This window comes from Petaurus breviceps, unplaced genomic scaffold (assembly GCF_028583685.1).
Source record: "Petaurus breviceps papuanus isolate PSGF00001 unplaced genomic scaffold, PetGlider_PUasm1.0 551, whole genome shotgun sequence".
NCBI classification, from domain to species: Eukaryota; Metazoa; Chordata; class Mammalia; order Diprotodontia; family Petauridae; genus Petaurus; species Petaurus breviceps.
This window is the reverse complement of record NW_027186372.1, coordinates 7,346,940-7,374,845: the sequence shown is the minus strand read 5'-3', so window position 1 is coordinate 7,374,845 and position 27,906 is coordinate 7,346,940. Positions and strand designations below refer to the sequence as shown.

General features: G+C 41.4%; 1 protein-coding gene and 2 long non-coding RNA genes across 7 annotated transcripts in view; 1 reads left to right on the top strand and 2 right to left on the bottom strand.

Annotated features, from left to right (window-relative positions):
• LOC138172645 (uncharacterized) overlaps positions 1 to 27,906 on the bottom strand; it is a 237,588-nt gene that overhangs the window by 5,447 nt on the left and 204,235 nt on the right. The gene's annotated exons all lie outside the window — the stretch shown is intronic.
• The window catches only part of ERGIC1 (endoplasmic reticulum-golgi intermediate compartment 1), a 149,385-nt gene that overhangs the window by 72,828 nt on the left and 48,651 nt on the right, over positions 1 to 27,906 (top strand). For all 3 annotated transcript variants that reach the window (XM_069102362.1, XM_069102361.1, XM_069102363.1), the window contains exons 2-3: positions 2,101 to 2,162; positions 13,936 to 14,008. In XM_069102362.1, the coding sequence (XP_068958463.1) occupies positions 2,101 to 2,162; positions 13,936 to 14,008 (135 nt within the window). The remainder of the gene's footprint in view (positions 1 to 2,100; positions 2,163 to 13,935; positions 14,009 to 27,906) is intronic.
• LOC138172640 (uncharacterized) lies at positions 18,123 to 26,248 on the bottom strand. 3 transcript variants are annotated; one of them, XR_011171197.1, is made up of 5 exons: positions 25,544 to 26,248; positions 21,891 to 22,038; positions 21,158 to 21,808; positions 19,273 to 19,330; positions 18,123 to 19,105 (listed from the first exon to the last, which is right to left on the bottom strand). It is a non-coding gene; the product is annotated as an uncharacterized lncRNA (long non-coding RNA). The 3 variants fall into 3 exon arrangements; XR_011171196.1 differs by having other exon boundaries at positions 18,123 to 19,330; XR_011171195.1 differs by having other exon boundaries at positions 18,123 to 21,808.

Here is a 27,906-nt window from a genome sequence, read left to right as displayed (position 1 = left end):
CTGGGTGGGTGCTAAGTGTCTGAGCCCGGGATTCGATCTCCAGGTCATCCTGACACTGGAGTCGGTGCTCTTACTCGCTGTGCTACCTGGCCGCCCCCTTTTTTTTCTTTTAAAATATAGTAAATTCAACATGTCACTTTCAGGCTTTCCTGATTGTGGTTCCTTCCAGTCTTCCTTCTATTCTTGTCTTGTTAGGGAGGGTGCGGGTGGAGGGGATGGTAAACAAGAATCCTGCACCTAATGGCACTCTCCTGTCCACCCCCAACTGAAAACAGAAAAGTAAAAGCCTTGTCACAGATGTGGATGGTCAAGCAAGTTAACGTTCCATGTTGATCATTTCCAAAAAATGTGTGTCTCATTCTTCATTTCTTTATCTTTTTTTCTGTCAGAAAATTGGTAGCATGCTTCATCATCAAGGACACATTTTTAATGTCAGATTATTTCCCAACTTCCCCATATGATAGTAATTGCACTTTTAATATCTTTTGATTGAGAAAACATATAATGAAAGATACAAAACTCGTATGAATTCAGTGATTTTTTGAAATGAATATATATTTTATTAATCAGAACAGCAGCTACATTCATTTGAAAAATTTATACATAAACGAACAAGACATTGGGTGTATAGAATGTTTATTTATGGATTCACATGTGCATGAATGAACCACTTGCAGTAATTCAGTGCCCTTCCTCCCCCCAAACCCACTGCTATATGTGATAAGGATGGCCGAGGGAGCTTCTAAAGACTTTTCAGCAGAGGAGTGACATGATTAGAAGTGTGTATTAGGAAGATTATTAGGGCAGTTGTATGAATGAAAGATTGAAGAGAGGAGAGGCTGGAAGCAGAAGAATTGTTTAGAAAGTTATTTCAATATTCCAGGTGAGAGATGTTGGTGAGAAGCTAAATTAGGGTAATGACCAGCCATGTGGGTGGAAAGACAAAGATGGATACCAGTGATATTGCAGAAGCATGAGAGGTATTATGAGCAGATTTCACAATGAAAAGAAGTAGAAACACCAGCCTTTTATATCAGAGACAGGCAGATAGATGTTATTGAATCTGGAGTCAAGATGGCTTGTGTTAAAATCCGACCTCAGACACTTACTGTTATTAACTATATGACCCTGGGCAAGTCATTCATCCTCTCGTGGCCTCAGTTTCCTCATCTATAAAATGGGGATGATTATAATTGCACCCACCTCCTAGGGATGTTGTGAAGATCAAATGAGATGATGTAAAATGCTTACTTAGCACAGTGCCAGGCACATAGTAAGTGCTATATAAATGTTAGCTGTTATTATTCTTATTAACCTGGTAACTAAATAAAGGAATCTGGTTTATGTATATTATAGATAGATTTAGATTATAAATATTTAAAACATTATACATACATATAAATATTTATATATGATATATATTTATAAATATTCATATTTAAATATATTATTGATATATTAAATATATTTAGTATATTTAAATATAAATATACATTTAAATACTTCTCTATATTTACTATTTATATATAATTTATATAAATATTTAAAACATATACACACATCATATTTCCTGGTTGCTTTTGTTAATACCTCATAAAACTGAGGTTTGTGCTATGAAGACCTCCCCTTAGGGTTTGATGAAAAGGAACCCAGGGATCTTCTATGCTTTCATAGAGTCACATCCAACTCATTACCACCTCCTACTGTATCTCCCTTGCCCCCAAAAAAATCCAAGAGGGGAGAAATAATTTCACTTGGTAGTCAGAAGAGTTAGGTTGGTTCCAAAAAATGGAATTTGCCAAATATATTTTTATCATTGATCTAGACCTGAGCTGAGCCTGGGCAGGAAGAGAGGAAGGAAAATAGTTATAAAGACGGTGGAAAGATGAACCCAAAGAGGAAGTGTCATACAATTATCTAAACATTCAGAAAGGGCAATTGTTATCCTTCCCTGCTAACCCCCTGTTCTTCACCGCAGAAAGGATCATGTTTGGGTCAGAATCCTGAGGGGGGAAATGACTAGTGCCATTCAGCCCCATGGGGAAACGACAGACCGAAACGTCCCGTATGGCTCACCCCTGCTGCTTCTTCTCCTTTCAGATTTGACATCTACCGGAAGGTACCAAAAGACCTCACACAGCCAACGTATACTGGGGCAATCAGTAAGTACCAGTCTAACTTCCTTTGCCTCCCTTGGCTCCCTTCAGTCTTCTACTAGTACCCACACCCTTCTTTCCCTACCTCTTTTTTTTTTTTTTACTCTTGGGAATTATAGGGACTTTAAAAAGGAAGATAGGGAAAAGAGATTTCCTGTGACGAGCTCTTAGCTGGAGAGTCATTTCTTGGCCCTTTCAAAGACACTGTGTGTGGTCTGCAGCACTGTCTCTGTGATTCCAGTCCTGTTCAAAGAGATGCACACCCTCCCCTGGAAGCTGGACTTTAGCTGACAGTAAGGATGTTGTTGGTGGTCAGTATGTCCACACTTCAGGCATCCTATTGACTAGCTGCCGATGAGCATCTGAGTCCTTCCTTCCAGCCTGGGAAAGCCACCAACACTATGCACCATTTTGTATTTAGGAGGCGTGTGTGGTCTTGGAGTTTCCAGATGAGGGGATAACAGAAAACACTTGATAGATTGTATTTCCTAAGATTCAGAGTTGGAGGGGACCTTAGAAGGTTCGACTCCCTCCCTCTTCATTACTCAGTAATAGCTGTGGTTCACACTTACATAGGGCTCAAATATGGAAACCAAAGTCCAGAGAAGAAAGTGGATTTGAGTCCTTTGGGGCCGGTGTCATTTCTTTGTCCCCAGGATTCTCTTGTACTCAGCAGGGCCATCTCCAGTCATACTAATCTATATCTGGCCACTGGACCAAGATGGCTCCAAGAGGAGAAAATGAGGCTAGCAATCTTGCACAGGCCTGCCTCACTTAAATCCGTTTCACTTACAAGTCAGATCATCTTCCCGAGGTCATGGTCCTCTTCAAGAATGAAGGACATACAAACAATATCATACTCAGAAGCTTCATAGTTTTGCTACTTCATGATTTGGGGAAACAGATGAGGGATTATAAGGACTGGCTTGTGAAACGGAAGAAGTTTGAAGGATGTGAATCCAGGCCTTTCCAGCTACCTGCTTAAGTGAAGACTTGGAAATCTAGGAGTATGTGACTTGTAAGTGATGGTTTTGGCAGTAGGTATAGTGAAGCCAGGGCCTTCAATACTGCAGAGATGGGGAAAGATAATACAGTGTTGGGAGCCCCACTCCTGGTTTATCAGCAGAGTCCTGGGGATCTGAGGGAACACCACAGAACTGGTTTTTATCACTTTCCCTGAGCCATGCTAGAACTAGACCAGTCTGATCTGTGAAGGACTTCAGTATTTGAGGCAAGGGCACTGAGATTGGGGCATGAAAAGTAGCAGTCCTTCTCTGTTCCTTGTGGCTACTTTAATCACATTACCTCACTCCTAACCAATTCCCTCTTCTTTCTTTCTTCTCTTTTACATTCTTTCCATTCCACTTACTCCATTTGCCTAAAACTGGATAGATTAGGTAGGGGAGGAGACGGCAGTGGTCAGGAATGGTGGGATGAGGCAAACCATTCTTTTTCCTCTTCTTTCCCTTGTCTCTTTTCTCTCCCAATCCTCAATCTGAAGGGCTGAGACTAAGCTTCTTGAAAATTTGAGGAACCATAGCCCTTATGTCTCTTTGTTTTAGCCACAGAGTCAAGATGAGAATATAGCTACCTTAACCTTCTTCATACACCACCGCTCATTAAGTAATTCAGCATTTATGAATGCCTACTACCCATGTGTGTTAGGCAGTGTGTTAGGGGTGAGATATGAAGAAAAAAATGGACAACCCCTACCTTCAAGGAGCCTTCATTCTAATGGGTGCATACAGCATGTACACATATAAGAAAATACAAGGTAACTGGCAAAGGGAAAGAGAATTTAAAATGGGAAGATCAAGGAAAACTTTATGGAGGAAGTAATGTCATTGGACAATTCAGTTCAATAAGCATTATGCCTTTACTGTTGTGTACAGAACACCATAGTTGGCACTGCGGGTCATACAAAGATTAAATGAGACCTAATTCTGACCTTTGTGGAGTTTATCATTTATTCATTCCTCTGCCCAGAACTCTATACTAACTCCCAAATAAAGTCAAAACTCTTTAGCCTAGCATTCAGGTCCTCTCCAGTCCCAACTTGACCATAGAGACAGAACTGGAGAGGACCCCAGAAGCTACCCACTTGAGCCACTTCATTTCACAGGGGAGGAAACTGAGGTCTAGGGAAATTAATAATATACAATGGTCTCACAAATAGCTAATAGTAACAGTTCTTAAGAGTGTGCAAAGTGTTTTTTTTACACATGTCTTATTTGATTTTCACAAGAACCCCATGAGGAAGGTGCTATTATTATCTCCATTTTATTTTTGAGAGGGGGGGTTTCTTGGAGGGGAGAAGGTAGGGCAATTGGAGTTAAGTGACTTGCCCAAGGTCACACAGCTAGTTTTGTGTTACATGTCTGAGGCTGGATTTCAACTCAGATCCTCCGGTCTCCAGGGCCAGTGCTCTATTCACTGTACCACCTAGCTACCCCTTATCATCTCCATTTTACAAATTATGAAACTGAGACTGAAGTGTTGAGAGATTTACCCAGAATTCACACAACTAGTGAACGGCTGAAGCAGTATCCAAACTCCAACCTTCTGGACTCCAATACCTCCCTCTTACCACTATACCACAAAGCTCCCTCAATGCCTTGCCCAAGGTCAAACAAGTAAACTTCAGAAATAAAATTTGGACCCAGGTCCTCTGACTCATGGGCTCTTACTCCTTCCACTGTATACTTTATAAAAGGAAAAGTTGTGGACTTGGACTCAGGAGAACTGGGTTCTGGATTTGTCACTTACTAGCAGCATGATTTTAGTCAAATTTTAGGTCTTCAGTTTGCTCACCTCTCAAATAAGTAACACTAAATGCGTAATAACAAAAATCATCCTTTAAGGTTTCTTCACTCAGTGCTTATGGTATTTGGTCCATGATTCTTGCTTTTCAACGTTATGTCCTATTCCTCTCAAACTTCCATCTTGACTCACTGAAATGAAATGTGCATGTGACTCGTTACTTTTCATCTCTGGGACATGCATTGTTCCCTGACTTTAAATGCAGCCTCCCACCCTCTGCCTCCACTGCTGTCTACATTCCACACATCCTTCAAGTCTAAGCTCTTGCAAGAAGCCACAGTGACCACAATGAGATAATCTCTTTGAAGTGCTTAGCATAGTGCCCAGCATAGAGTAGGTGCATAATAAATGCTTGTTCCCTTCCTTTTTAGTGAGACAACTCACTATGGTGGATAGATATCTAATCTAACTGAACTTGGCTTCAGGAAGACTTGGGCTTGAGTCTAACCCCATTGTGACATTAGGCAAGTCATTTAATTTCTCTGAGCCTCAGTTTTCTTTATCTGTAAAGTGTGAGGGTAATAATCTATAGTATCTTCCTAATTAGGTTTTTGTTCGGTTCAAATGAGATGATGATAACCAATATTTAACACTTTTAAACTGGCTAAATGCTTTGTTATCATCATCATTATCATCATTTCTCTCCTATAAATTTCCATAGCCTTCCTTGTCTGAGTCTCTCATCTAGCACTTGGTTAAAGACATAACTGGAGGCATAGTACATAACATTAACCGCACCCCACTGCTTGACTGACAGGGAGGCATAAGGGTAGGACAGAAAGACTCCCTCATTCTTTACAGTAACTGTCTCAACAGCTTTTCCACTCTCCTCTAGCCACCAATGCTATGCCTACTCCCCCATTTCCAGTAATCTCCTACTTCACCGAGAAAATGAAGGCTGACATATACTCCCTCTGCTCCCTTCTTCTAGTCATCACCCTCTCTCCTTTCCCTCCAGTTATAGAAGAGAAAATACTGCTCTTTATTAAGACTAATGTCCCATCTGTGCCTGTGCCCCCATACTGTCTCATCTCCAGAACTCGTTCTTTTGTTACGTATCTTGAGTCTATCCCTTGCTATTTGTACATTTCCATTGACCTTTAAATATGGTCAGGAATCCTGATCATAAAGAAGAAATCTTTTCCACAATCCATCCTCTCTTTGTTTTGCATTGTCAAGCTTCTCAAAAAAGTCTGGAGCCAATGAATTTACTACTACCAACTGTCCTTCTGCCCCCATCTGCCTCCTGAAACTGTTTTCTTGGAGTATTAATGACTCTTACCTTCTTGTAAGTATGGATCAAAAGTGTTTTTCCAGAACAATTTGCTGGTTATCAGTCTAAAACCTTTCATTTCCTGGAGGTTTTCTTCCTTAATGGTTATCCATTGATGGCCATTAATCTAATGAATATTGGAGCCTTTGGGTTCTGGGCAGTGGGACAGTCCCATAATTACATTGACTGGGTTGGTCCCATTCATTTTACAGAAGATTTTCTCAAAACAAATAGTATGTTAGGAAAAGTGGGTGAGGGATCTTTGAGGAGGTTGGGGAGTGTTTAGCATACCCACCAGATAAGTGTGACAGGAGTCTTCTTTAAAGACCTCTTCTTACACCCAGTAGGATGTAAACTCCTTAAGGATGAGAACTGTCATTTTTTTTCTTCCTATCCCTAGAGCCCAGCATGATGCCGTACATGTCTACACACCTAACATACTTGGTGAGGGGAATGAAGTGGAAGTGGACAGTGAGCAGCAGAAGTCTTGTCACTCTTGTGATTCAGCTCCTGTTCATTCCGTTACAACCCTACTGTAGGGTGGAATGGGGTAGGAATTGCAGCTGAATCCCACCAGCAGCTTCAACAAGCATTCGGTATTTTAATTATTGGAACAAAAATGTCTGTTGAAATTGTTGGATAAATGAATCTAAATGAACCCCGTGACTGGGATACAAGTTCCAGAGCTCTTTGGCCTTTCTCTTGGAAGAAGGCAGAGGCCTGAGGATTTCAGGCCTTGTCTCTGTGAAATGTGTTGTCTAGAAGAAGGGACTTTTAAATTTTGCACAGGATGATAGCAGCCCAGTACTGTGCTCTGTACCTAGAAAACGCTTAGTAAACATTTGTTGATTGGATGAAGGAGCAGTCCTAAGATTCATGGGTTTGACTTTGTGGTACAGTGAAAATAACACTGGACTTAGAGCCAGAGTCCAGATCCCAGCTCTGTCACTTACTAGCTGTGCAACTTTGGTCAGATCACTTACCCTCTCTGAGGTTTTGGCTCCTTATCTCTAAAATGATGGGATTGGACTGATGACCTCTAAAATTCCTTCTGGCTCTACATCTTGATCCCTTTACATCACCAGTAATCTACTGATCAATTAATTCAGTGGCCCTTTTCAGTCTTCATCCTTTTGACTTTTGCAATACATGTTCTAGGGAAAGATATTAACTATCCCTTCTGGTAGATGCTCCTTCCTTTCTTGGTTTCAGAAGCATCAGATGTCTGTAGTTCTTCTTCACCACTTGCTGCTTCCCTGTCCTTTTTTTTTCTTTCCTTATTCTCATGACCTCAGCTGCCACCTCCAATCTTGTCCCTTCTTCTGTTCCCCAGACCACACATCTCTGTGTGCCCACAAGACATTTCTACCTGTTTGGCCCACTAGCACCTCAAAATCGGTATGTGCCAACAGAGGCCATTTTCCCCAGGAATTTTCTCTTCTTCTTTCTTTCTCCCCTTTATCTATGGCAGCACCATTTATCCTTTTCCCTATATCTGAAACCTTTCATTTCCTTCTGTCCAATAAGTCAGCAAATCTTGTAAATTCTCCTTCTTACATCCATCCCCTCGCCTGTAGTCCTACTGCCATCCAACATATACTATCTGTTTAGACTGATGTAGGAATCTATTAACAGGTCTTCTCAGACCTGCCAAAATAATCCATTTTTATAATGTTGCCCCTCTATTTAAAAATCTTCAATGTTTCCTCATTTGCTGTTAAGCAAAGTTCATACTCTTGTATGATACTCAAGTTCCTACTATATGTTAAGGGCTGACGCAAATGCTGCCTCCTCCAAAGACTTCCCTGACCTTCCCCCTTGATTATAACCTTTCCCCTGGTACCTCACACAGTGTTTCATTTTACATCTCCCCCTTTAACATGTGTTGTCACCATCTGTTTTCTTCTCTCTCCCCCTTCTAGATTGAGTTCTCAAGCTTTGTATATCCCCAGTCCTGCCGACTTAATGCTTTGCACATAACAGATGCTTGATAAATGTTTGTTTAATGAAGAAATACTGCCTTGTATTGTCACTATTTGTATATGCACCAACTAAGTCATAAGTTCCCAGAAGGCAGGGACAGATCCTTCCCTGTTTTTTTCACAGTGTTTGACACATAAGTCTCCAAGACATATTTTTTGAATGAATGGTCAGCACTGTAGACAACCTTGTTGAGGATATATAGTTTTGGGATTGAAGGAAGCAAGGAAGATGAAAATTTCTGTTACTTTCATTTCTTCATTCCCCACTCCCACTCTAAATCCTCACTCATTTTCTTTCCATATGAAACTTCCTTCCAAAGGGAGTTTCCCTATACCTCAGAATCTGTTTAAATCTCTTTGAACCCTAATTTCTTCATCTGTAAAATGGGAATGATAATCCTTGCCTATATCCCTCAGAGCTTGTTTTGATGATGGAATGATATGTGTAAAGTGCTTGGTGAAACATCACAGAATCTGAGTTGGAAGGGACTTTAGTGATTGTCTAAACACACCTTTCATGTGCTATGACCCCTTTCACAGTCTGATGGAGCCTATGGCTCCTTTCTCAGAATAATGTTTTTAAATGTATTAAATAAAATACTTAAGATTGCAAAGAAAACCAATTATGTTGAAATATAGAAGCTCATGGACTCCAGGTTTAAAGCACACACCTGTTCTAGTATAACCCTTAAAATGCTGCAAACATGTCCACTCTTATTTGCTTGAAGGAATCCAGAATGGAGTAATAGAAAGAGGACTGAATTTTTTCAGAGGACTAGGTCTTGAGACCACCCACATGTACGACCTTGGCATTTCATTTGGTGGTGGACCTCAGTTTCCTCATTGGTGAAATTAGGGCATTGGACTGTAGGGCCTTTTTTACCCCATCTCTAACAATGGTCTTTGATTCTGTGAGATTCCATAGACTAACTCCACAGGGTCAGAGCTCAGAGAACTGAGCAATCGTTTGACTCTCAACTCAATTCAAGAGGAATGCAGGAGTCATCCCAACAAAGGTATACTTCCAGCTGAGCTTGATTAGAACATGTCTGTAAGGAAATATCTAATGAGGCTTTCCTTTTCTGAATTGCCGTGAGCCAGCCCCAGAGCCCTTCCATTGGGCCCCAGCCCATGGCATCATCAGCCATTCTCCTGATGTAACTTCCCTTAGTGGTAACCATCCCTGAATGGAATCTGAGTCAGTCTCTGACTCTGGGAGGCCAGTCATAGATCACTAGATTTTTGACCAAAAATGGATTGAAAAAGCTTTGATAAAAACCTTAGGCGTCAGAAGACCTTTTAGTTGAAAGTACTCACTACCTCTCAAATAGACTATTGGTTCATGGTTACACAGACTGTATTTTACAAAAACTACTGCTGGAATTATCTAGGACATTCCCTGGGCAGAACACTCACATTACCATTAGAGGCCTTTTTCCTGGTCCTGCTTCTTTTCCCCAATTTGAAGATAGTTAAGATGGATGTGTAAGACAGGGGAGAGATTACACTAGGAAAGGTAAATTATTATCATTCTCCCTAAATAAAACATGCCTTTATTTGGGGAGTATAATTATTTTACCAAATCAGATATCTTTTTAAGAATTTGCTGTGACTTGCTATTTTGTACACTTAAAGCAAGATTGTTATTATTTTTTTTTAAGCAATCTGGGTTAAGTAACAAGATTGTTATTATTGTTACTAGTAATAACATTTAATTTTACACTTTACAAATTATTTTCCCCATAAATGTGAAGTAGGCTGTGTAAGCTTTATCCTTCTGTTACAAATGAGCAAGTTGAAACCCAAAGAGGATTGAGTGCCTTGTTCAATAGAATATAGCTATTGAGTGGCAGAGCCAGGACTCAGAACACTTGGATTTAGGTCCGGGGATCTTTTCATTAGGCTATGCTATTTCTCAGTAAGGATGAAAATGTTCTGTTCAATTTATTTTTCATAAAGCAGAACAACCAGGTTGTAAGGGGAAAGATAGAGAAGGTCTAATACTTTTGTTTTATTTTTTTTATTTGTTTTGTCTTTTTGGAGGGGGGAAGGCAGGGCAATTGGGGTTTAAGTGATTTGCCCAAGGTCACACAGCTAGTAGGGGTTAAGTGTCTTGAGACCGGATTTGAACTCAGTTCCTCCTGACTCTAGGGCCAGTGCTCTATTCACTGCATCACCTAGCCACCCCCTGTTTTCTTTTTTTTGATTAGCTGTGTCTAGCAGATCAGGTTATAAATCAAAATAGAAAGAAGTTTCAGATTAAACCCCCAACCTATGAAGTCTGTCCCAAGCCATTGTAACTGAAGCAGTTTCAGTCTGTATGGCAGCCTCCAAACACTTGTTTGTTCAGACATCCATGCATTCCATTTGACTTAACAAAAAATGATTATGCTCCTGCCATGGCAAGAGACTCTGCTATTCATTGAGGGGTACAAGTAAGAATGAGACATAGAGCTACTGGGCTAATGATGGAATAAAACACATACACACGTAACTATTAGAACAAGGTAAATGGGAAGGTAAGATATCAGAGGTACAGAATTGGGAGGTTAAAAGAGCAAGAGATTACTTCCCACTGGAGGAGAACAGGGCAGGCATTATGGACCAAGTGGCATTTGAGCCGGGCCTTGAAGGATGGATAGGACCAAGGAAGTTAAAGGAGAGAGAAGAAGGACCAGTGAGCAAAGGCAGGGCAGCAGGGGCTCTTTTAACACGTTTGGGAAACAGCAAAGAATCCAATGTGATTAAAGTCTAGAGTGACTGAAGGACAGCAGTAGAAGATAAGATTGGAAAGGTAAAATGGGACCAAATGTCTACATGTCTTAGCTTCCAGGCAAAGAAGACCTGGCAGGAATTTGGGGATGTTCCCAGTCCCTGATTGGTAGTTCTGGCCTTCACTTCTCATTTTCCTTATTACTCATTTATGTGTGAATGCCACCTTTGAAGGGACTGAGCACTAAGATGACCAGGGTGATCTGGCATTTTGTTGGGCTTCATATTTACAATGCTGCTGAAGAGAGAGTAGACCTGACTGACCTAATAAGATAGAGTATACCAGGCCTAGTTGGACCCTTCGTGGAATATGGAGGAATGAACAGGCAGGGTGAGATTTTTTTGTTCTTAGATAATAACCCTTTCCCTGAACAGTAAGTGCCAATTCATGTCGATCACTGTATTTAAAAAAAAACCATTTGAGAACCTCCTACACCAGACCATCTCTGACTCACCTCTATACACCATGTTATATTATATTGGGGCAGGTATTGCTTGCTATTGGCTGGCCTTAGTTCGTTGTGGGTAGAGTACACATCTTAAAAACTCCTCAAGAATAGCATCTATCAATTAAATTTCTATTTTATCTCCTCCTGCTCTCCCCAAGGTACTTAATAGAGCAGTTCTCAATAAAGGCCAATTGCCTGCATGAATCAGGGGCATTATGTCCAGCTGATCTTATTCTTTTATCTTCCTATCCTATTGAGAACTCACATTTTAGTGGGTGGTTCAGCTTAAAGTAGTCATTTTTAACCTGGGGTCCATGAACTTGCTTTTAAAAATTGATAACTATTTTCATATAATTGCTTTCCTTTTCATGGGTAAAAAGCATTATTCTGAGAAAGGGCCCTTAGGCTTCACCAGCTTATCAAAAAAGGTCCATCTCTCTCTCTCTCTCTCTCTCTCACACACACACACACACACACACACACACACACACACTCAGGACTCATTGAGGAGAACAGATATGTGGGATGTTAGAAGAATCTCGACTTAGAATCAGGAGGGCCCTGGACTCAGCGCCTAGCCCAGTCATTTTCTAGCTGTGTGACCCCGGGCAGATCACTTCTTCCTGTTTAATTTCGGATGAGGATGACAATATTTCTACAACCTACCTCACTGGGTAGGTTTTGAGGAGAGTGTTTCAGAAACCTTTTAAGTGTTATCACAGTATAAGAAGATAATAATGCTAGTTATTGTTGTTACTAACAGACCAGAACTCTGATTTCATTGGCAAAAGCAACTTCTAAGTGAAGAAGTTCTCTAAAACCATTTGTTCTGCAACTTGGTCTTAGAAAGTTGCCTGGGATATGGAAAGGCTAAGTAATAATAATAGCTAACATTTACATAGTGTTCATTTTGTGTCAAGCTCTATGCTAAGCTCTTTACAATTATCTTATATGATCCTCACAACAACTCTGGGAAGTATGTGTTATTATTATTCCCATTTTTAACAGATGAGGAAACTGAGGCAAAAAGAGATTAAGTGACTTGCCCAGGGTCACACAGTCAGTATCTGTCAGAGATAGGAATTAAACCCAAGTCTTTCCGACTTCAAGGCTAACTCTCCATTTATATCATAATCCTTCCTCTCAAGCTAATTATTTTTTACATGTGGGTAGCTATGCATTGTGGGATCACATAGTCCCATGTCCTCTAAGAAGCTCAGTAGCACCATGGGCCCTCTCACATCCACATCCACTTCTGTTAAGGTCTCAGGAGCATCTTCCTGCCTGTTGTCTTTCTCCAAGGACAGCACATCACTTTGCCATTAACATTGTTAATGGTTTTGTTCCATTCAAAAAGTGCCCATCTTAGCATCTCCCCTGTGCCCTACACTGATCTGGACTGTGCTGTGGGCAGTACTGACTTGGAAAACACAGAGAGCTCACATTCTAGTTACAGAGATGAGACTAACACAGAAACAAGGAAGGGATAGCGGAAGGAAGTAGGCAATGATGGCATACCGGGCCCGGAGTCAGAAAACCCTGGGTTCAAATTTGGCTTTAGTTGTTTGGCCCTGAGCAGGTCACTTAACCTCCACTTCCTCATCTAATAACACCTACTTCCCATGGGTGTTGTGAGGATCAAATGAGATAATAATTGGAAAACATTGACACATAGTAAACACTATACAAATGTTAACTGTTGTTATTAGATATTACTCTTAAACTGCCAAGTGGATGGCATGGTTCCTCCTATGATCTGTAGGAGTTCAGAAAAAAGAGAAATCAGTCTGATCTAGAATGGTTGGAGGACTTCGTGAGAAGATGACATGAGGCGGACATTGAAGAACAGAATAGAACAGAGTATGCATTTTTAATTGAGACATGTAGATAGGGAATATTTTTCCCACCATGGAAAAGAGTTGGGAAGGATAGGTGGCTATAGGTGACTATAAGGGGACTTCTTCCAACTGTAGCTTCCTCCTGGGAAGAGAAGGTTGGATGCTCACTTCCTGAAGTAACATATTATAATGGGAAGAACACTTCACTTGGACTCAGGAGTCCAGGGTTCTAATCCAAATGCCAGCTTTTACTAGGTATGTGACCTTGGCCAAGTCACTTTCCTTTTCTAAGTTTTAGCTTTCTTATCTGTGAAGAAGAGCTGATGCTGCAATGCCTGCCCTCCAAAGCTCTTTGGAAACCTTGAAGCACCATACGAAATGGATTTGGTTGTTTAAAAAAATGATTGTTATTATTTATCCCTTTGGGAAGAAAGAGAGGGGATAGGTTTTTGCCGCTGAACTAATCTTATAGGTAATAATGAAAATATCCACCTAAATTCTTTGAATAAAAGGAAAAGCTGAAGTAAAGGGAAAGGACTGAGTCAGGCACTCGTGCCATACCTTTAAAAGTGAAATTGCTGAACCATCATCACCTGTGATCCTGAAATCCCTAATTCCTTTTCTCATCAATGTTGTTTATTCTAGTCTCTGTCTGCTGTTGCCTCTTTATTCTGTTCCTCTTCCTCTCGGAGCTCACTGGATTCATAGCCACTGAAGTGTAAGTAAAGTTTCCTTGAAGGGGAGTCATGTTTTTGTGGGTGGGAGGAGGTGAGAGTGGAGTGGCATGCCAGCCCCTTTCTGACCCTGCGTTGGTGAGAACCCTATGTCAGCTGGTTGTTTTCTTTTTCTTTTTTTCAAATGCATGAGAAACATTCAGCCTTTCTTATTCCCTCTCTGAACCTCTGGTATATTGATATGTTTGTCTTTAAGTTTACTCTAACCTTCCGTTCTGTTTAATAACTGCACAGCACAGATGCTTTGGTATTTCTGAGCCACCTTAGAACATGTATAAAGTTTGCCTGTTTGTACTGTTTCATCACATTTTACACAAGACTTTTTCCTGGGAATCATTGACTATTTGATCCTATATGAAGGAAACAGTTCCTTCTTGGAAGGGGAAGTTCCAGGCATATAACACTGCTTTCACATCAAAGCCTTTTCCACTTGAACTCTCTTTCCTGTTTGAATGTTCTCATTTCTTAGTTACTAGTAAGTCTCTGCTTCCTGGCAAGGTTTGACGCAGGGTGAATCCATACTCAATTCCTAGAATTATTCATCATCCTCATAATCTCATAGTAAACTCATTAGGATGTGTCTAACTCCAAATTCCATTGGAATTATCTAATCATGGTCACATAAAACTCCTCTTCTAAAATGGAATTAGAAACAGGAGGTTCCAGTTTTCAAGCTGAGGTCCCTGAACTAGAGCTTGGTTGGAGTTCCATTGCCCACTTCATTTAGGGGGTTATGACCAAGCAACCAATCATAGGGTACAACCTTTGCCATAATTCTCACTTTGTTTGTGTTTTGCTCAGATTTTTATGACTTCTTTGGGTTTTTTTGCCTGTGATTTATGTTGTTTCTTTTTTCTTTTTCTTTTTTTAAATTTCCCAATGGCTTGTGTACACATAGACACATGCGCACACACAACCCATTTAGTTAGAAATGACTTCACAAGAAAGACCTTAGAAGGACGGCTGGTGGCGCAGTGAATAGAGCACCAGCCCTGGAGTCAGGAGGACCTGAGTTCAAATATGGCCTCAGACACTTAACACAAAAACTGGTCATGAGACCTTGAGCAAGTCACTTAACCCCAATTGCCCTCCAAGAAGCAAAAAAAAGAAAGAAAGAAAGACCTTAGAGTTGATCTCACCCCTTATTTTAGAAACAAAAACTGAGGCCCCCAAATGTTGTGACTTGCCCACGGTCACATAATCAACGACAAAGCCAGGATTAGAACCCAGTCATCTGAGTTCTAAGGGCCCTTTCCCTATCATACTATGATCCTTACTCTCTTCTCACATTTTGGTGTTCCAGCTCTTATGTTCCCAGAAAAAGAGAATTTATGTAGTTTTTATTGCCATTTATAGGAACCAGCCCATGAGAATTTTGACACAGGTAAGGAACAATGAATGACCTAAAGCTCACTCACTTACTTCAGAGTGTAATGGCCCCTCATTCACTAGGGTGAGAGGTTTTCTTTGCTGTTGGTCTGTTCCTGTTCTCAGACTTGCTAATCCTGGGTAAAAGAAAGGAATCAGGATTGTGCAGGAACCAAATTAATTTGGAAAGGACACCACCAAGCTAGTCTTGGTTCTACCACTTAACCGGCTGTGCAGTTACGGACAAATTACTCCCTCTTTGGGCCTCAGTTTGATAATTTTTACATTCTGATTCTATACCTATGCTGCATGAAATGATGGACATGAAATGGATCTGTGACTTTGGTAACTTATACAGCCAGATACAAAGTGCTAGTGTTTTCCTCTCCCCTGGCACAGCTTTGCCAGAGGCCTCTCTGAAAAGGGTATTCTTATAGAGTCATAGACTTAAAGCTAGATGGGAGCCCAGAGAGATTAAGTGACTTTCTTAGTGTCACACAGCTAGTAAGTATCTGAAGCAAAATTTGAACCCAGATCTTCCAGACTTCAAATCCAGGGCATTATCTACCACATCAAAGGTATCAAATTCCCAAGTAGGACCACAACCAGATTAACATGTAATTGGGAAGTGTTCAACAAAATTTTAAAAAAAGAATACAATGCAACATAGATGATGTTAATTTGTGGTTTTCTAAATCAATATGTGGCTGCAGGGATCCCTTTGAATGTGACACCACTGAGCTATATTAAGCTGTCTCACAAAAGAGGCTTCCCTGACTGGGAACCAAACCTGGACCTTGACAAAAGGACCATTATTCATCTAATTATTCATCTTCCTCAGAAGGGAAGGTGGTGGAATAGACAACCTTTCCTATATTGTCAGTACCACCCCTCCTTTTTTATATCATCCCTAATACCTACATCTTATTACCTTTGTGTGCTCAGGTCATCTGCCAAGGGCAAGGATGAACAGAACCATTTATTTGCAGTTGGGAAGGCTGAGAATAATGCAATGGTTATCACTGGAAGTAGTTGGACTTTTGAGCTACAGGTGATGAGTTAGAGGCCATTTTTTTTTTAGCCTCATCTCTTTCACATGAAAAATTTCAGGCCTTTAAGGTGTTTATACCTATTTATGTATTTATTAAACATTTATTAAGCACCTTCCTTGTACTAGCTACTATGCCAGGTGCTAAGGGAAATACAGAGTGTAGCTAGGATAGTTCTGCCCTCAAGCTTCTAGGCTAGTATAAGGCAGACACAACAGGGATACACAGCATTCTATGAGAAACACATTAGGGGTGACACAAGAAGTTGTAATGAGGGTGAAGGGTCATTTGTTTTTACAGGAGATCAGGAAAGGCTTTATGGAAGCAGTGACATTTGAGTTGAGCTTTAAAAGATGGGGAGGATGGGCAGCTAGGTGGCCCAGTGAATAGAGCACTGGCCCTGGAGTCAGGAGGACCTGAGTTCAAATCCGGCCTCAGACACTTAACACTTACTAGCCTTGTGACCTTGGGCAAGTCACTTAACCCCAATTGCCCTGCCTTCCCCCCTCCAAAATTAAAAAAAAAAAAATGGGGAGGAGTTCCATAGTGAAGGGAGCGGATAATCCAAGGATGTGCCAAAGTGAAAGCGGAGGCACAGAGACTGAAATTCTTCTATCTACGGGACCCTCTCTCAGGACCACTGTGTGCTGTCATGTAAAGCCATGTTACCTGCTCCCTTCAGAGCTTTTGGTTGCTTGATTTGAGATGTCCTAAAAGCTCTTCCTCTTCCATTATTTCTTTCCTTTCCTTATACAGGGTATGGAATCGCCACTATTGAAACAGCTCCTTTAAGTTAAGAGAATGCCACCATTTTTGTTTGTTTGCATTAAAATACCAGGAAGTTATCTTGGAAAGATGATGCATTAATCCTTAAGCATCCATTAATAACAAGCACACACCACAAAATTTCAGAGCTGGAAGGGAATTGAAGTGTTAGTTTATCTGTTTGCTGAAAAGGAATCTACTCTACCATATGCCTAACCAGTGGTCCTGGGAAAAACCTTAGCTTAAAAAGGCCAAGGGCTCCTGCTGCATCAAGGCCATCGCCAGTCATCTTGACCTGTGTCTTGCCATTGGATTCTATTGACTCTGGAGGAGAGAGTGAGGCTGATGACCTCACACAGCTCTGCCTCACTTTAATCAGTTCACTTGCAAGTCAAGACATCATCCTCCTGATGCCATTGGTCCTCTTCGAGAATGAACCAGTGGTCAGTCATTGGACCCTTGGCTTTAAAACCTCCAGTAAGAGGAAAATGGCCTCCCAAGTCCTGCTCTTAGACACTTTATATTCTTCTTTTTTCCCCCTCCATAAAGCCTACATTTTGTCTCTTAGCAACTTCTACCCACTGTTCCTAGTTTTGTGATTTGAGGTCAAAATGAAGCAGTCTAATCTTTCTTTCATCGCAGTCCTTCTGCTATCTGAAGACAGTTCTGTTCCCCCTAACTCTTCTCTTCCTCAGGCTCAACAGCCCCAGTTCCTTCAGCTGATCCTCTTTTGGCATGAGCCAATGGTCCTTCCCCATTATAGTTGTCCTCTCTCTAACTTTATCAACGTCCATCCTAAAGCATACTGCCCAGAAGGGAACGCAGTCCTCCAGATGTGGGCGTCTAAGGGCAGGGGACGGCAGGATAGTCAGTTACTCCTTATCATTCCTTGAAGTGATCTTTTTTTTCTTTTATAATTTTATTTTATCTTTTCCACCGAAATAGTATTTTATTTGTTCCAATTACTTGTAAAGGTAGTTTTCAACATTCACTTTTGTAAGATTTTCAGTCCCAAATTTTTTTCTCCCTCCCTCCCCCCTCCTCAAGATGGCAAGCAGTCTGATATAGGCTACACATGTACAATCGTATTAAAGTTATTTCCACATTAGTCATGAAAGAAGAATCAGAACTAAAGGGAAAAATCATAAGAAAGAAAAAAAGAGAGAGAAAACAGTATGCTGTTATCGGCATTCAGACACCATAGTTCCTTCTCGGGATGTGGATAGCATTTTCCATCATGAGTCTTTCAGAATTTTCTTAGATCATTGTATTGCTGAGAAGAGCTAAGCCTATGAAAGTTGATCATCTGCACAATGTTGCTGTTACTGTGTAGATTGTTCTCCTGATTCTGCTTACTTCTCTCAGCATTGGTTCATATAAGTTTTTCCAGGTTTTTCTGAAATCTGCCTGCTTATCATTTCCTGCAGCACAGTAGTATTCCATTACATTCATATACCACGATTTGTTGAGCCATTCCCCAGTGGATGGGCATCGCCTCAATTCCCAGCTCTTGGCCACCACAAAGAGAGCTGCTCCAAACATTTCGTACACATTGGACCTTTTCCCTTTTTTATGATCTCTGTAGGACACGGACATAATAATAGTATTGCTGAATCAACAGATATGCACAGTTTTACACTCCTTTGGACATAATTCCAAATTGTTCTCCAGAATGGTTGGATCAGTTCACAACTCCACCAACAATGCATTTGTATTCCGATTTTCCCACATCTTCTCCAACATTTATAATTTTCCTTTTTTTGTCATATGAGTCAATTAGATAAGTGTGAGGTGGTGCCTCAGAGTTGTTTTAAGATTCATTTCTCTAATCAGTAGTGATTTAGGAAGCATTCTTTTTCTTAATGCAGACCAAGATCACAGCTGGTTCCCAGGAAGGACCTTCAGGGAATGGTTAATAAAACACTTGTCTTTTGATGAAGAATCCAGACCATCAGATGATTTTTTTTAGCTCATGTTCTTAAAAGTCTTTAGTATAATATATGCAAAAAAAGGTGGTGGTGAGGAAGATGAAACATGTAGAGTGTCTAGTAATAATAATAGCTTACCTTTAAAAATTCCATGGCAGGGGGGAGTAGGGGCTGGAGGAAGGGAGAGAATTTGAAGCTGGAAATTTTTTAAAATTAAAAAAAAAAAATTTAATCATTAAAAAATGCCAGTCATGCACTTTTTTTTAAACATAACAGAAAGCCATCATAAAATGCATTCCCTACCCCTAGTTAATTTGTTTAGTTGTTTTTCAGTCCTCTCTGACTCTTCATGACCCCACTGGGGCTTTCTTGGCAGAGATATTGGAGTGTTTTGCCATTTCCTTCTCCAGTTCATTTTACAGATGAGGAGACTGAGGCAAACGATGATTTATCCAGGGTAACACAGCTGGTAAGTGTCTGAGGTCAGATTTCAACTCAGGTCTTTCTGACTCCAGGCCAGGTGCTCTCTCCACTGCACCACCCTCAGTTAAGCAAACCAACTTAAAATAAGTCATATTTCTGTAACACTTCAAAGTTGACTAAGTTCTTTCCTCCCAATAACCCAGTAAAGTTCAGGAAATCCAAGCAGTAGCACACCTATTTTTACCAGTGAAGACAATGACATACATAGGAGACTAACAACTTGCTCTGGGTCATATAAAGCTCTCAAAGACCTGGCATTTGAACTCAGGCCTTCTGACCTCCATTTTTATCCTTTATACCACGTTGCTTCTCTAGCTGCCCACTTAATTTGGCATTTGGCAGATGAGGAAACTAAGGCCCAAAAGATAGAAAAGCTTCCAAGCATTCTGCTAGCTTACCGAGTGCATTTGGACGGTAAGGACATTTATGGGGAAAAAATAGAATTAGCATTTTTGCACCCTGAGTTTCTCCACACGACTAAGAAGGTCAGTACCCACGGAAACAAAATTGTTGCTCTTTCATTTCATTCTAACCTATGCAAGTAGTTAGAGCAATGACTTTTAAGTTGATGACATAATAGGCTTATTTTGTGCAAAGTACAGTTAAGGAGGAGTGCTTAGGCTGACTGCCCTGCTATGGCTCCTCCGCCACAGAGGACAGACGATCATTTATCTCTGGGTAAGTGGCCCCACCAGCTGGGCTTCAGAGCCAGAGTTACCAGTTTAAGTGGTTCTGACCTCACTGGTGGCAATCAGGTAAATAACTTTTCACCTGCTTGGTATCTCAAGAGGGTTGGGTGGATGCCTCTCAGAAGGTTTCCCAGTCCCTTTTATACTGTTCAACACATTCATTAGGCTCAGGGTACAAAGGATCAGCTCAGTTCCTTTGAGAGTCATTGTCTGCTCTGGACCCCAGAGAAAACATAAGAAAATGCCCTATCCTTGTCTTCTCTGCAGAGGTGGGAAGCTATGGGTTCTGAGCACTTAGCACAGTGCCTGGCACACAGTAGGTGCTTAATAAATGCTTATTGATTGACTGGTTGAGTATTAATCAACTTGGTTGATGGGTTCTGCTAAACTACTTTTTTTCACCCTCATTTTTATTTGTTACAAGAGAGGACTCACTGGGGAGGAGAGAAAAGGCGAGGGGAAAGGATTATTTTGAGAAATGAAAATGTTATTTTAAAAAAGCAACAGCAACTGGGGCTCAGAAATTTAGAGGTTCTCAAAGTGAACCTTCTTATTTTACCACAGCTGAGGAAAGTGAGACCCAAAGAAGGCCATGTGACTTGCCCAGGGTCACACAGCTAGTAAATGTTTAAAGATTGGAACACAATCTTCCTGACTTTGGGTCCAGCTCTCTTTCCACTAAGCTGTGCTGACTCTACGATAAATGTTTTCAAAGTAATTATCTGCCAGCACCAAGGCCAGCTCATGGAGGCTGAGTCCCATAACAACTCTCTTCCAGGCCTTGTTCAAACCCCAGGCTTCCCCACTAAGGTCTGGCTAGTTATCCAGAGAGGTTCCCTTGGGATCTTTACCTCTAGAAACAGCCATCAGAAGTTCAAGTTCCATCACCTTGACCAGATGGAGGAATGGAAAATAGATGGAATGATGAACCCTGTCATCTGGAACCAGTGAAAATAACAGGATCACCTTGTGCGTTTTGTCCAGTGTAGATGTTATTGGAACTGAGGTGCTGAGCTCTCTTGGCCTCATTTGTGTTTTAGGGAGGCGTTTATTAGCATTACTAAAGCAGTGAAGATCTTAGGGACTCAGGATGGTGTCAGGGCTACAAATGACAGGCCTTAGTAGATTTTCTGCACGACTTGCTCTAGCCTGAACAATTGATGGATGTCCCGGTAACTGACCCTCTGGTGATGAACCTTTCTGAGCTCAGCAGGATGGTCCTTAGAGGGCAGATCTCTCCTTGAAGTCTTTCCCCTTGGTGGTTGCTCCTTGGGTGACAGACTCGTCCTTGAAGCCTTTCTGGGGAGCAGAACCTACCAGAACTTATCTTTCACCAGAATCGCCTTACTCAAGGTCACCACCTCCATGCCCTGGTGGAGAATTTGAGTTTACTGATTGTGTTGTTTCTTACAAAATGCACTGGGGAGGTAAGGCATGCAGTTAAGTCTTCTAGCCTCACTGGGGTTCTGTAGAGTTCATTATTAGTGAAGTGTGGGAATCAGCTGTAAAGTGATAGACAAGTTAAAAAAAAAAGGTTATAATGACAATAATGATGGCAGGTGTCTGACTCCCTCACATACTAACCTTTGAATGCTTATGGGAGGTGTCAGGAAAGCTGATTCACACGCCCAGCAGCTGCTCTACCTGCTTCTCAAACCCACAGAGTTGTCGTCCTCTGTGAATGACGGGGTCATCTCTCCGTGTTGGGTGCTATCCAGCTCTCTTTTCTCTGCTGCCAAAAGGAAGCAGGTGTTTTGAGGTTCTTGGAGCTTGTTGTCATCAAGTGTGGGTAATCCATTTAAAATACCCTGGCACCAATATAATAATTAATAATATGAGCAGTAAAGATAAATTAACATTTATGTAGCTCTTGAAGAATTTCAGAGTGCATTATGGGTGTTATTTCATTTGTTCTTCACAACAGTTCTGTGAGGTAGGTGCTGCTATTTTACAGATGAGGAAGCTGAGACTGAATAATTAAGTGACTTGCTTCATGTCACACAGTGGGATACTAGGGGATGAACTTGGAATGGCTGGGGAATTTTTTTGTAACTCAATCCCTCAGATTTTAGAAGATGAATTTACAGCACCTGCATTTAGCAGTTCCTCCCTCACGTCCCTTACCCTTCTCTCCCACCTTATTACTTTTATTCCTGTCAATGCTCACTTTCTATTGTACCATGTGTCTGAGGGAAGGATTAGGGAGGAAGATGGGAAAGGAGGTAGTTCAATAATCAAGCTTAAAATGAGAAAGAAACAATATTACAACATATGGGTCATATTCCAGGTGTTAATCAAAAGAAACAAGTCCTAGAAGAGTGTAGAAGAAAAAGCACTAGATATTAAGTTAGAAGACCTGAGTTTGATTCTTAACTTTGCCAATTACCATGTGTCCTTGAATTACACTTACATTTGTGTGCCTCACTTTCCTTATCTCTAAAATGGAACAATAATGTCTATAGATATATCTCACAGAGTTGATATGAGTGTCAAATGAGAGGATATTATGTGACTCTGTAAACCACCAAATGCTATAAATCTCAGCTCTTAATGACCACATCATTCCATTTTAGGCATTTCCAGATGTTTGACCTTAATGGAAATGCTTCTACCACTTTTTGTTCCATAAGCTCTTTATGGAAGCCATCTGATTCCCCTAAAGTTTCTTGGCACTTTCCTTCTTGTAGTATTTTTCCTGCCAAGTGAAATGACCTATTTCCTTTCTTCAGCATCCAACAGAAGGCAACCAGGATGAGGAGGAGCCTGAGGACCATGCCATATGGGAAACAGTTAAAGGAGTTGGGAATTTTGAACCTAGAAAAGGAAAGACACAGGAGGGACATAACAGTTTCCAGGCATCTTAAGGAATGTCATGAGGAAGACAGATTAGATCCCCCCAAAGAAGAATTTGGAGTAATAATCATAGGTGGAAGTTGAGTACTTATTTATCGTGTGTGTGTATGTGTGTGTGTGTGTGTATAATATACACACATATATATGATATTTATTGGTACCTTTTGTTCTTACATTATCTACTTTTCTCCTTATGTTCATCTCCTTTTCCTTTCCCAACAAATCATTTCTTCTAACATTTTACCCCTCTGAGGAAAAAAATAGAAGAAACAATTGTTCAAAATCAATCCACATATCAAAAAAAAAGCTTGATGTGACATGCAGTGCTTCACACCCATCCCCATGCCATCCTCTGCAGCTGAGTAGGGAGATATATTTTCCCTTATCTTTTCTTTGTGATGTGATTTTTTTTCTTGATATTTGAAAAACTGTCTAGCAATCAGATCTCTTAGTACAGTGTCTAACACATAGTACCTCCTTAGTAATACTTGTTGCCTGACAGACTGCCTAACCAAAGAGGAAAAGACTGCTTTTGGGGAATGGTCTGCCCTCCCCATCACTGGAGGTTTTCCAGAAGTCTGGGAGAGACCATTTGTTAAGGATGATGTAGAAGAAATCTTGAGGTTGAATTAGGTGACCTCTGAGCTCCTTTCTAGCCCCAAGATACCTGTGTGCCATGTTGTCATTCTACTATTATCCTAGGCTCTGAAGTTGTGGTATCGAGATATAAGAAGGTGGATTTCGTGGCAGTTTTTTAAAAAATAATAATATAATGTCTCTTTTTGGTAGCAAGGCCAGTAGAAAGTGTGGGGTATGTTTCCTTCTTCCCAGAGTAGGTGGATATGAAGAATACTATTCTCATTTGTACTTTGTTTATGTGACCTTATTGCTAAGGCCAAAAAAGTCTTAAGATCTTAACTGTGGACTGCATTGATGGTAAGTTTCAAGCAACCAAATTACTAAGTATTCAGTTCAGTGGCTTTGAACAGGAATCTGAAATATTCAAGTGCTCTTCTAAAAGCAAATAAAATTGTTTTCCATAGATGTCATCCAACTCACTTCTCAGCCTCAAATTTCAAGGCTTTCCACCCCATGGCGCTCCTCCTCCATTCACGCCATAGCTCTCCAACCTCATTTCTTCTCTCTCTCCCCTACATGGCCAAATAAAACTGTTTGCTTTTCCCCTACGGATAACATTCTGATTCCCTCCTCCACACCTTTGCTCATGTCATTCTCATGCCTGGAATGCCTTCTCCCCCCTACTCCTTATTCTCTACCAATATGCTTTCATTAACTCCTTCAAGAAGGTATTCTAACTGACTGAGCTAATTCTACCTCATAGTCAGCCCAAACACAACTGTGAGCAATTCTGTTTAAACCTATTCTTCAGGTTGGGCTCCTGGGGCTTTATAGTAGCCGTTTATTGGGGAGTGAGAGTGGGGAAAGGAAGAGAGGAAGGATCTAGAGTCAGAAGAACTGGGTTTGCACCCTGGCTATAACACTTATCTAGCTGTGTGATGCCCTTGAACAAGCCCCTGAATGGTTCTGGGCCTCAGTTTCCTCATCTTTAAAATAGAGATGGTCATACCTTCACTGACTACTTCACAAGATTGTTGAGGAGAAAGTGCCCCATAAATATTAAACGGAGCAGCCTGAAAATACCTTCATCAGGGTGGCAGAGGGCTTATTTAAACAACTCACTCCTGGGTTTCTTTCTGACAGTTGTATAATTTTGTTTATTTGCTTCTGATGTTATTGAGAACCTAAACCTCTTTTCCCATAAGGTAGCTCATTTGCTTTCAGTGACCTTGCAGTGGCATCCAGACCAGGATTGGGTCTACTACACCTTCAGTAGCTGCTGGTAGAGAGTATATCTGGAAAGGGGTTTAGGCAGGAGAAGGCCCTAGAAATCATCTATTCTATTCTTCTCTTTTTACTGATGAGGAAACTGATGTGAAGTGTTTTGCCTAAGGACATGTGGGCAGTAAGTATCAGAAGTGGGAGTCCAACCCAGATCCCCTTGCTCCAAATTTAACACTCAAGAATTCCCCAGACAAAGACAGGCAGGATCTAGTCAGTTCCATAGCTCCATCTGGACACTTTAAAATTCCCTTAGAGCAGATCTGAACCTGTGAGGGAAAAACAGATAATGGCTGTCACGGGGAATCCGGAGAAGGTCACCTGAACCCACCTGCCTAAGTTTCAGCCTTTACCTTAGTGAGAACAGAGCCTCGCCCAGGTTGGGGGCCTGTAGGGAGCTCCATGCACATGCTAGGAATTTCTAGTTCCAATTTTTTCTCAGTTATCCCTGACCATAGGGAAACAGCAAATCCAAAGCAATTGCTGCTTCACAAGTCATATGTTTTTGCTTTTGAAATACACACCTGATGACTTCTGGCAGCAGATTTATCTTTCCAATTTTGCTTGCCTTGGACCAATTAAATTCGTTTACATCTACTATTTGTACGTCAAAGGATAGTAGCCCCAGGATGTGTTGGGTGGCAAATAGATGCCAGCCTGGAATGAGAAATTGGCAGTATATCACAGAGATGACTGCATGTACCTCATCCGGATGCCATGCCGTAGAAGATGTAATCAATAGATGTTGATATAGCGGCTTGAGGTCCTTCAAGAAGGAGTCATAGAGAAGCACTGTGTCCATGGAGTATTACACAACCCAGATTAACTTCCCTAGCCCCAGACTGAAGGAAGGTCTTTGGAGGCCAGATGCATTTTCCATTCCTTATCTTGGCATGTGTATGTATGCCTCTTCTATTGGTAGTATTTAAAGGGCCAGAAGGCAGGGCTCTTAGCCCTTTCTAGAGCACCAGCTGGGTGTGTCATGGAAATGCCAAAGACAGAGGGGAATTGGGCACCCTGCCATTTTACTGAGAGCCTTATGAAACTGGGTTGGCTGGGGATTGTGCTTGGAGCAGCCCCCTGGGGCCTAAAAAGGTGAGGTCATGTAGCCTCCCTTCTGGGGATTAATGCTACTTCTGAGTGAGCTCATTCTCCATGGAAGATTGTAAGGTGTGACTTAATCTCCACAATCTCTCAATAAGACATAAAGGGCATGTCTCCAGCCCAGGTAGGAAGGTGAGTAGCATCATAGGAAGAGCCTTCCTAGCCCCAGAGGAGGAGCCTGGGGCCCCTCCCTACATGACCATCCTATTAGTCACCAGAAAATACATGACAGTCAAGATTTCATGAGAAGGAGGCGGTTAGGAGGGGCATCGGGCTTGGGGAGAAAACAGTCCACGCCTCAGCTAACCTACTAATGCTGTCAGAAGCAGGCACAGAGTGCATGTGCTGACCTTTTGTTGCCCAGCTTCTGCATTGTCTTTAATGTGTCCCATTTATTTTGGAGCCTAAAATGTAAGCTCAACAAGAGAAAGGGGACTTAGGTCTCCAGGTTTATCTAGATGCTCCAAAAGATCAGGGCCAGCTTTTCCCCCTTTTCTGGCACTACCAGAGTTGAGGGAAAGATGACATTCACCAGAGAGCGAGGCTGCAGAAGGGAGGCCTGCTCGGAGAGGACATTTGGGCCTTTGCCTGAATTGATGAAGCCTTGGCATTAGCTCACAGACTCATAGGTAACTTGGTCCCATTGACCATAGGATTAAGTGGACCAGGGTTGTTGTTTTGACCCCCCCTCTTCCCCCCCCCCCCAATCTTTTACAGGAGCTACTCAGGTATTCTTTGTTTTGTTTTGTTTTTTTCTGCTTTTTTGGGGGGGAGGTAGGGCAACTGGGTTAATTGGCAATTGGCCGCGTGACCTTGGGCAAGTGATTTAACCCCAACGGCCCTCCAAAAAGCAGGAAAAAAAATTGTATATTAAATGCAATAGTTACAAAAAAGCCCTTTTTTCTGAACTTCTGCTTTGTGTATTTTCTAATGTTTTATTGATAATTTCTTTTTCCTTCTTTTTTTTCTTTTGTGTCACTCTCACTCCCCACCCACTTGTACTCTTGGCTCCATCCCTTCTAGCTCATTTCCTCCGCAGTCATTTCTCCCTGTGCCATCCAAACCTCATCCTTTCCTTCTCTGCCAGCTCCTTCCCTCCTGCCTACACATGTATCCGTGTCTCCCTGGTCCTTAACATAACCTCCACTTGACGGGGCTATCCCCTCAAGCTTTTCTCTATCCTCCTTTTTCTAGCGAAACTCATAGAAAAAGCTTCCTGGCTCTTTGCTTCTGCTTCGTCTCCTCCCTTTTACTCCCCAGCCATTTGCATCACTCATCACTCAAATGAAATCCTCTCCAGAATTACTAAGGATCTCTTTATTGCCAAAGCTTTTCATCAGTCTTCACTCTCAAGACCCCTGTATCATTGGATGAAGTTGATTCTTCTCTCCTGGATATTTTCTTCCATCTGAGGTGATTTCTGCTTCTGCTTCTCCTTCTCGGACTCCTTTGTTGAATCATCAGCCTTATCTCCCTCCCTGATTGTAGGCCAGGGCTCTGTCTTGAGTCCCCTTTTCTCTTTGGCCTTCTCTACTCCCATGAGTTCAGTCATCTCTATGCAGATGGTTCTCAGTTTCATACACCCATCCCTGTTCTCTTTCTTGAGCTCCAGTCCTTTATCAGCACCTGCTTGTTGGACATTTGAAGCCAGATATCCTGTAGGCATCTCAAAATCAGTATTTCCATGGGAAAGCTCATTATCTTTTCACCCTCCTCCCTGCCCCTAAACCTACCCACTTCTTGAACTTTCCTAGCTCTAATAAGGGTACCACCATCCTTCTCA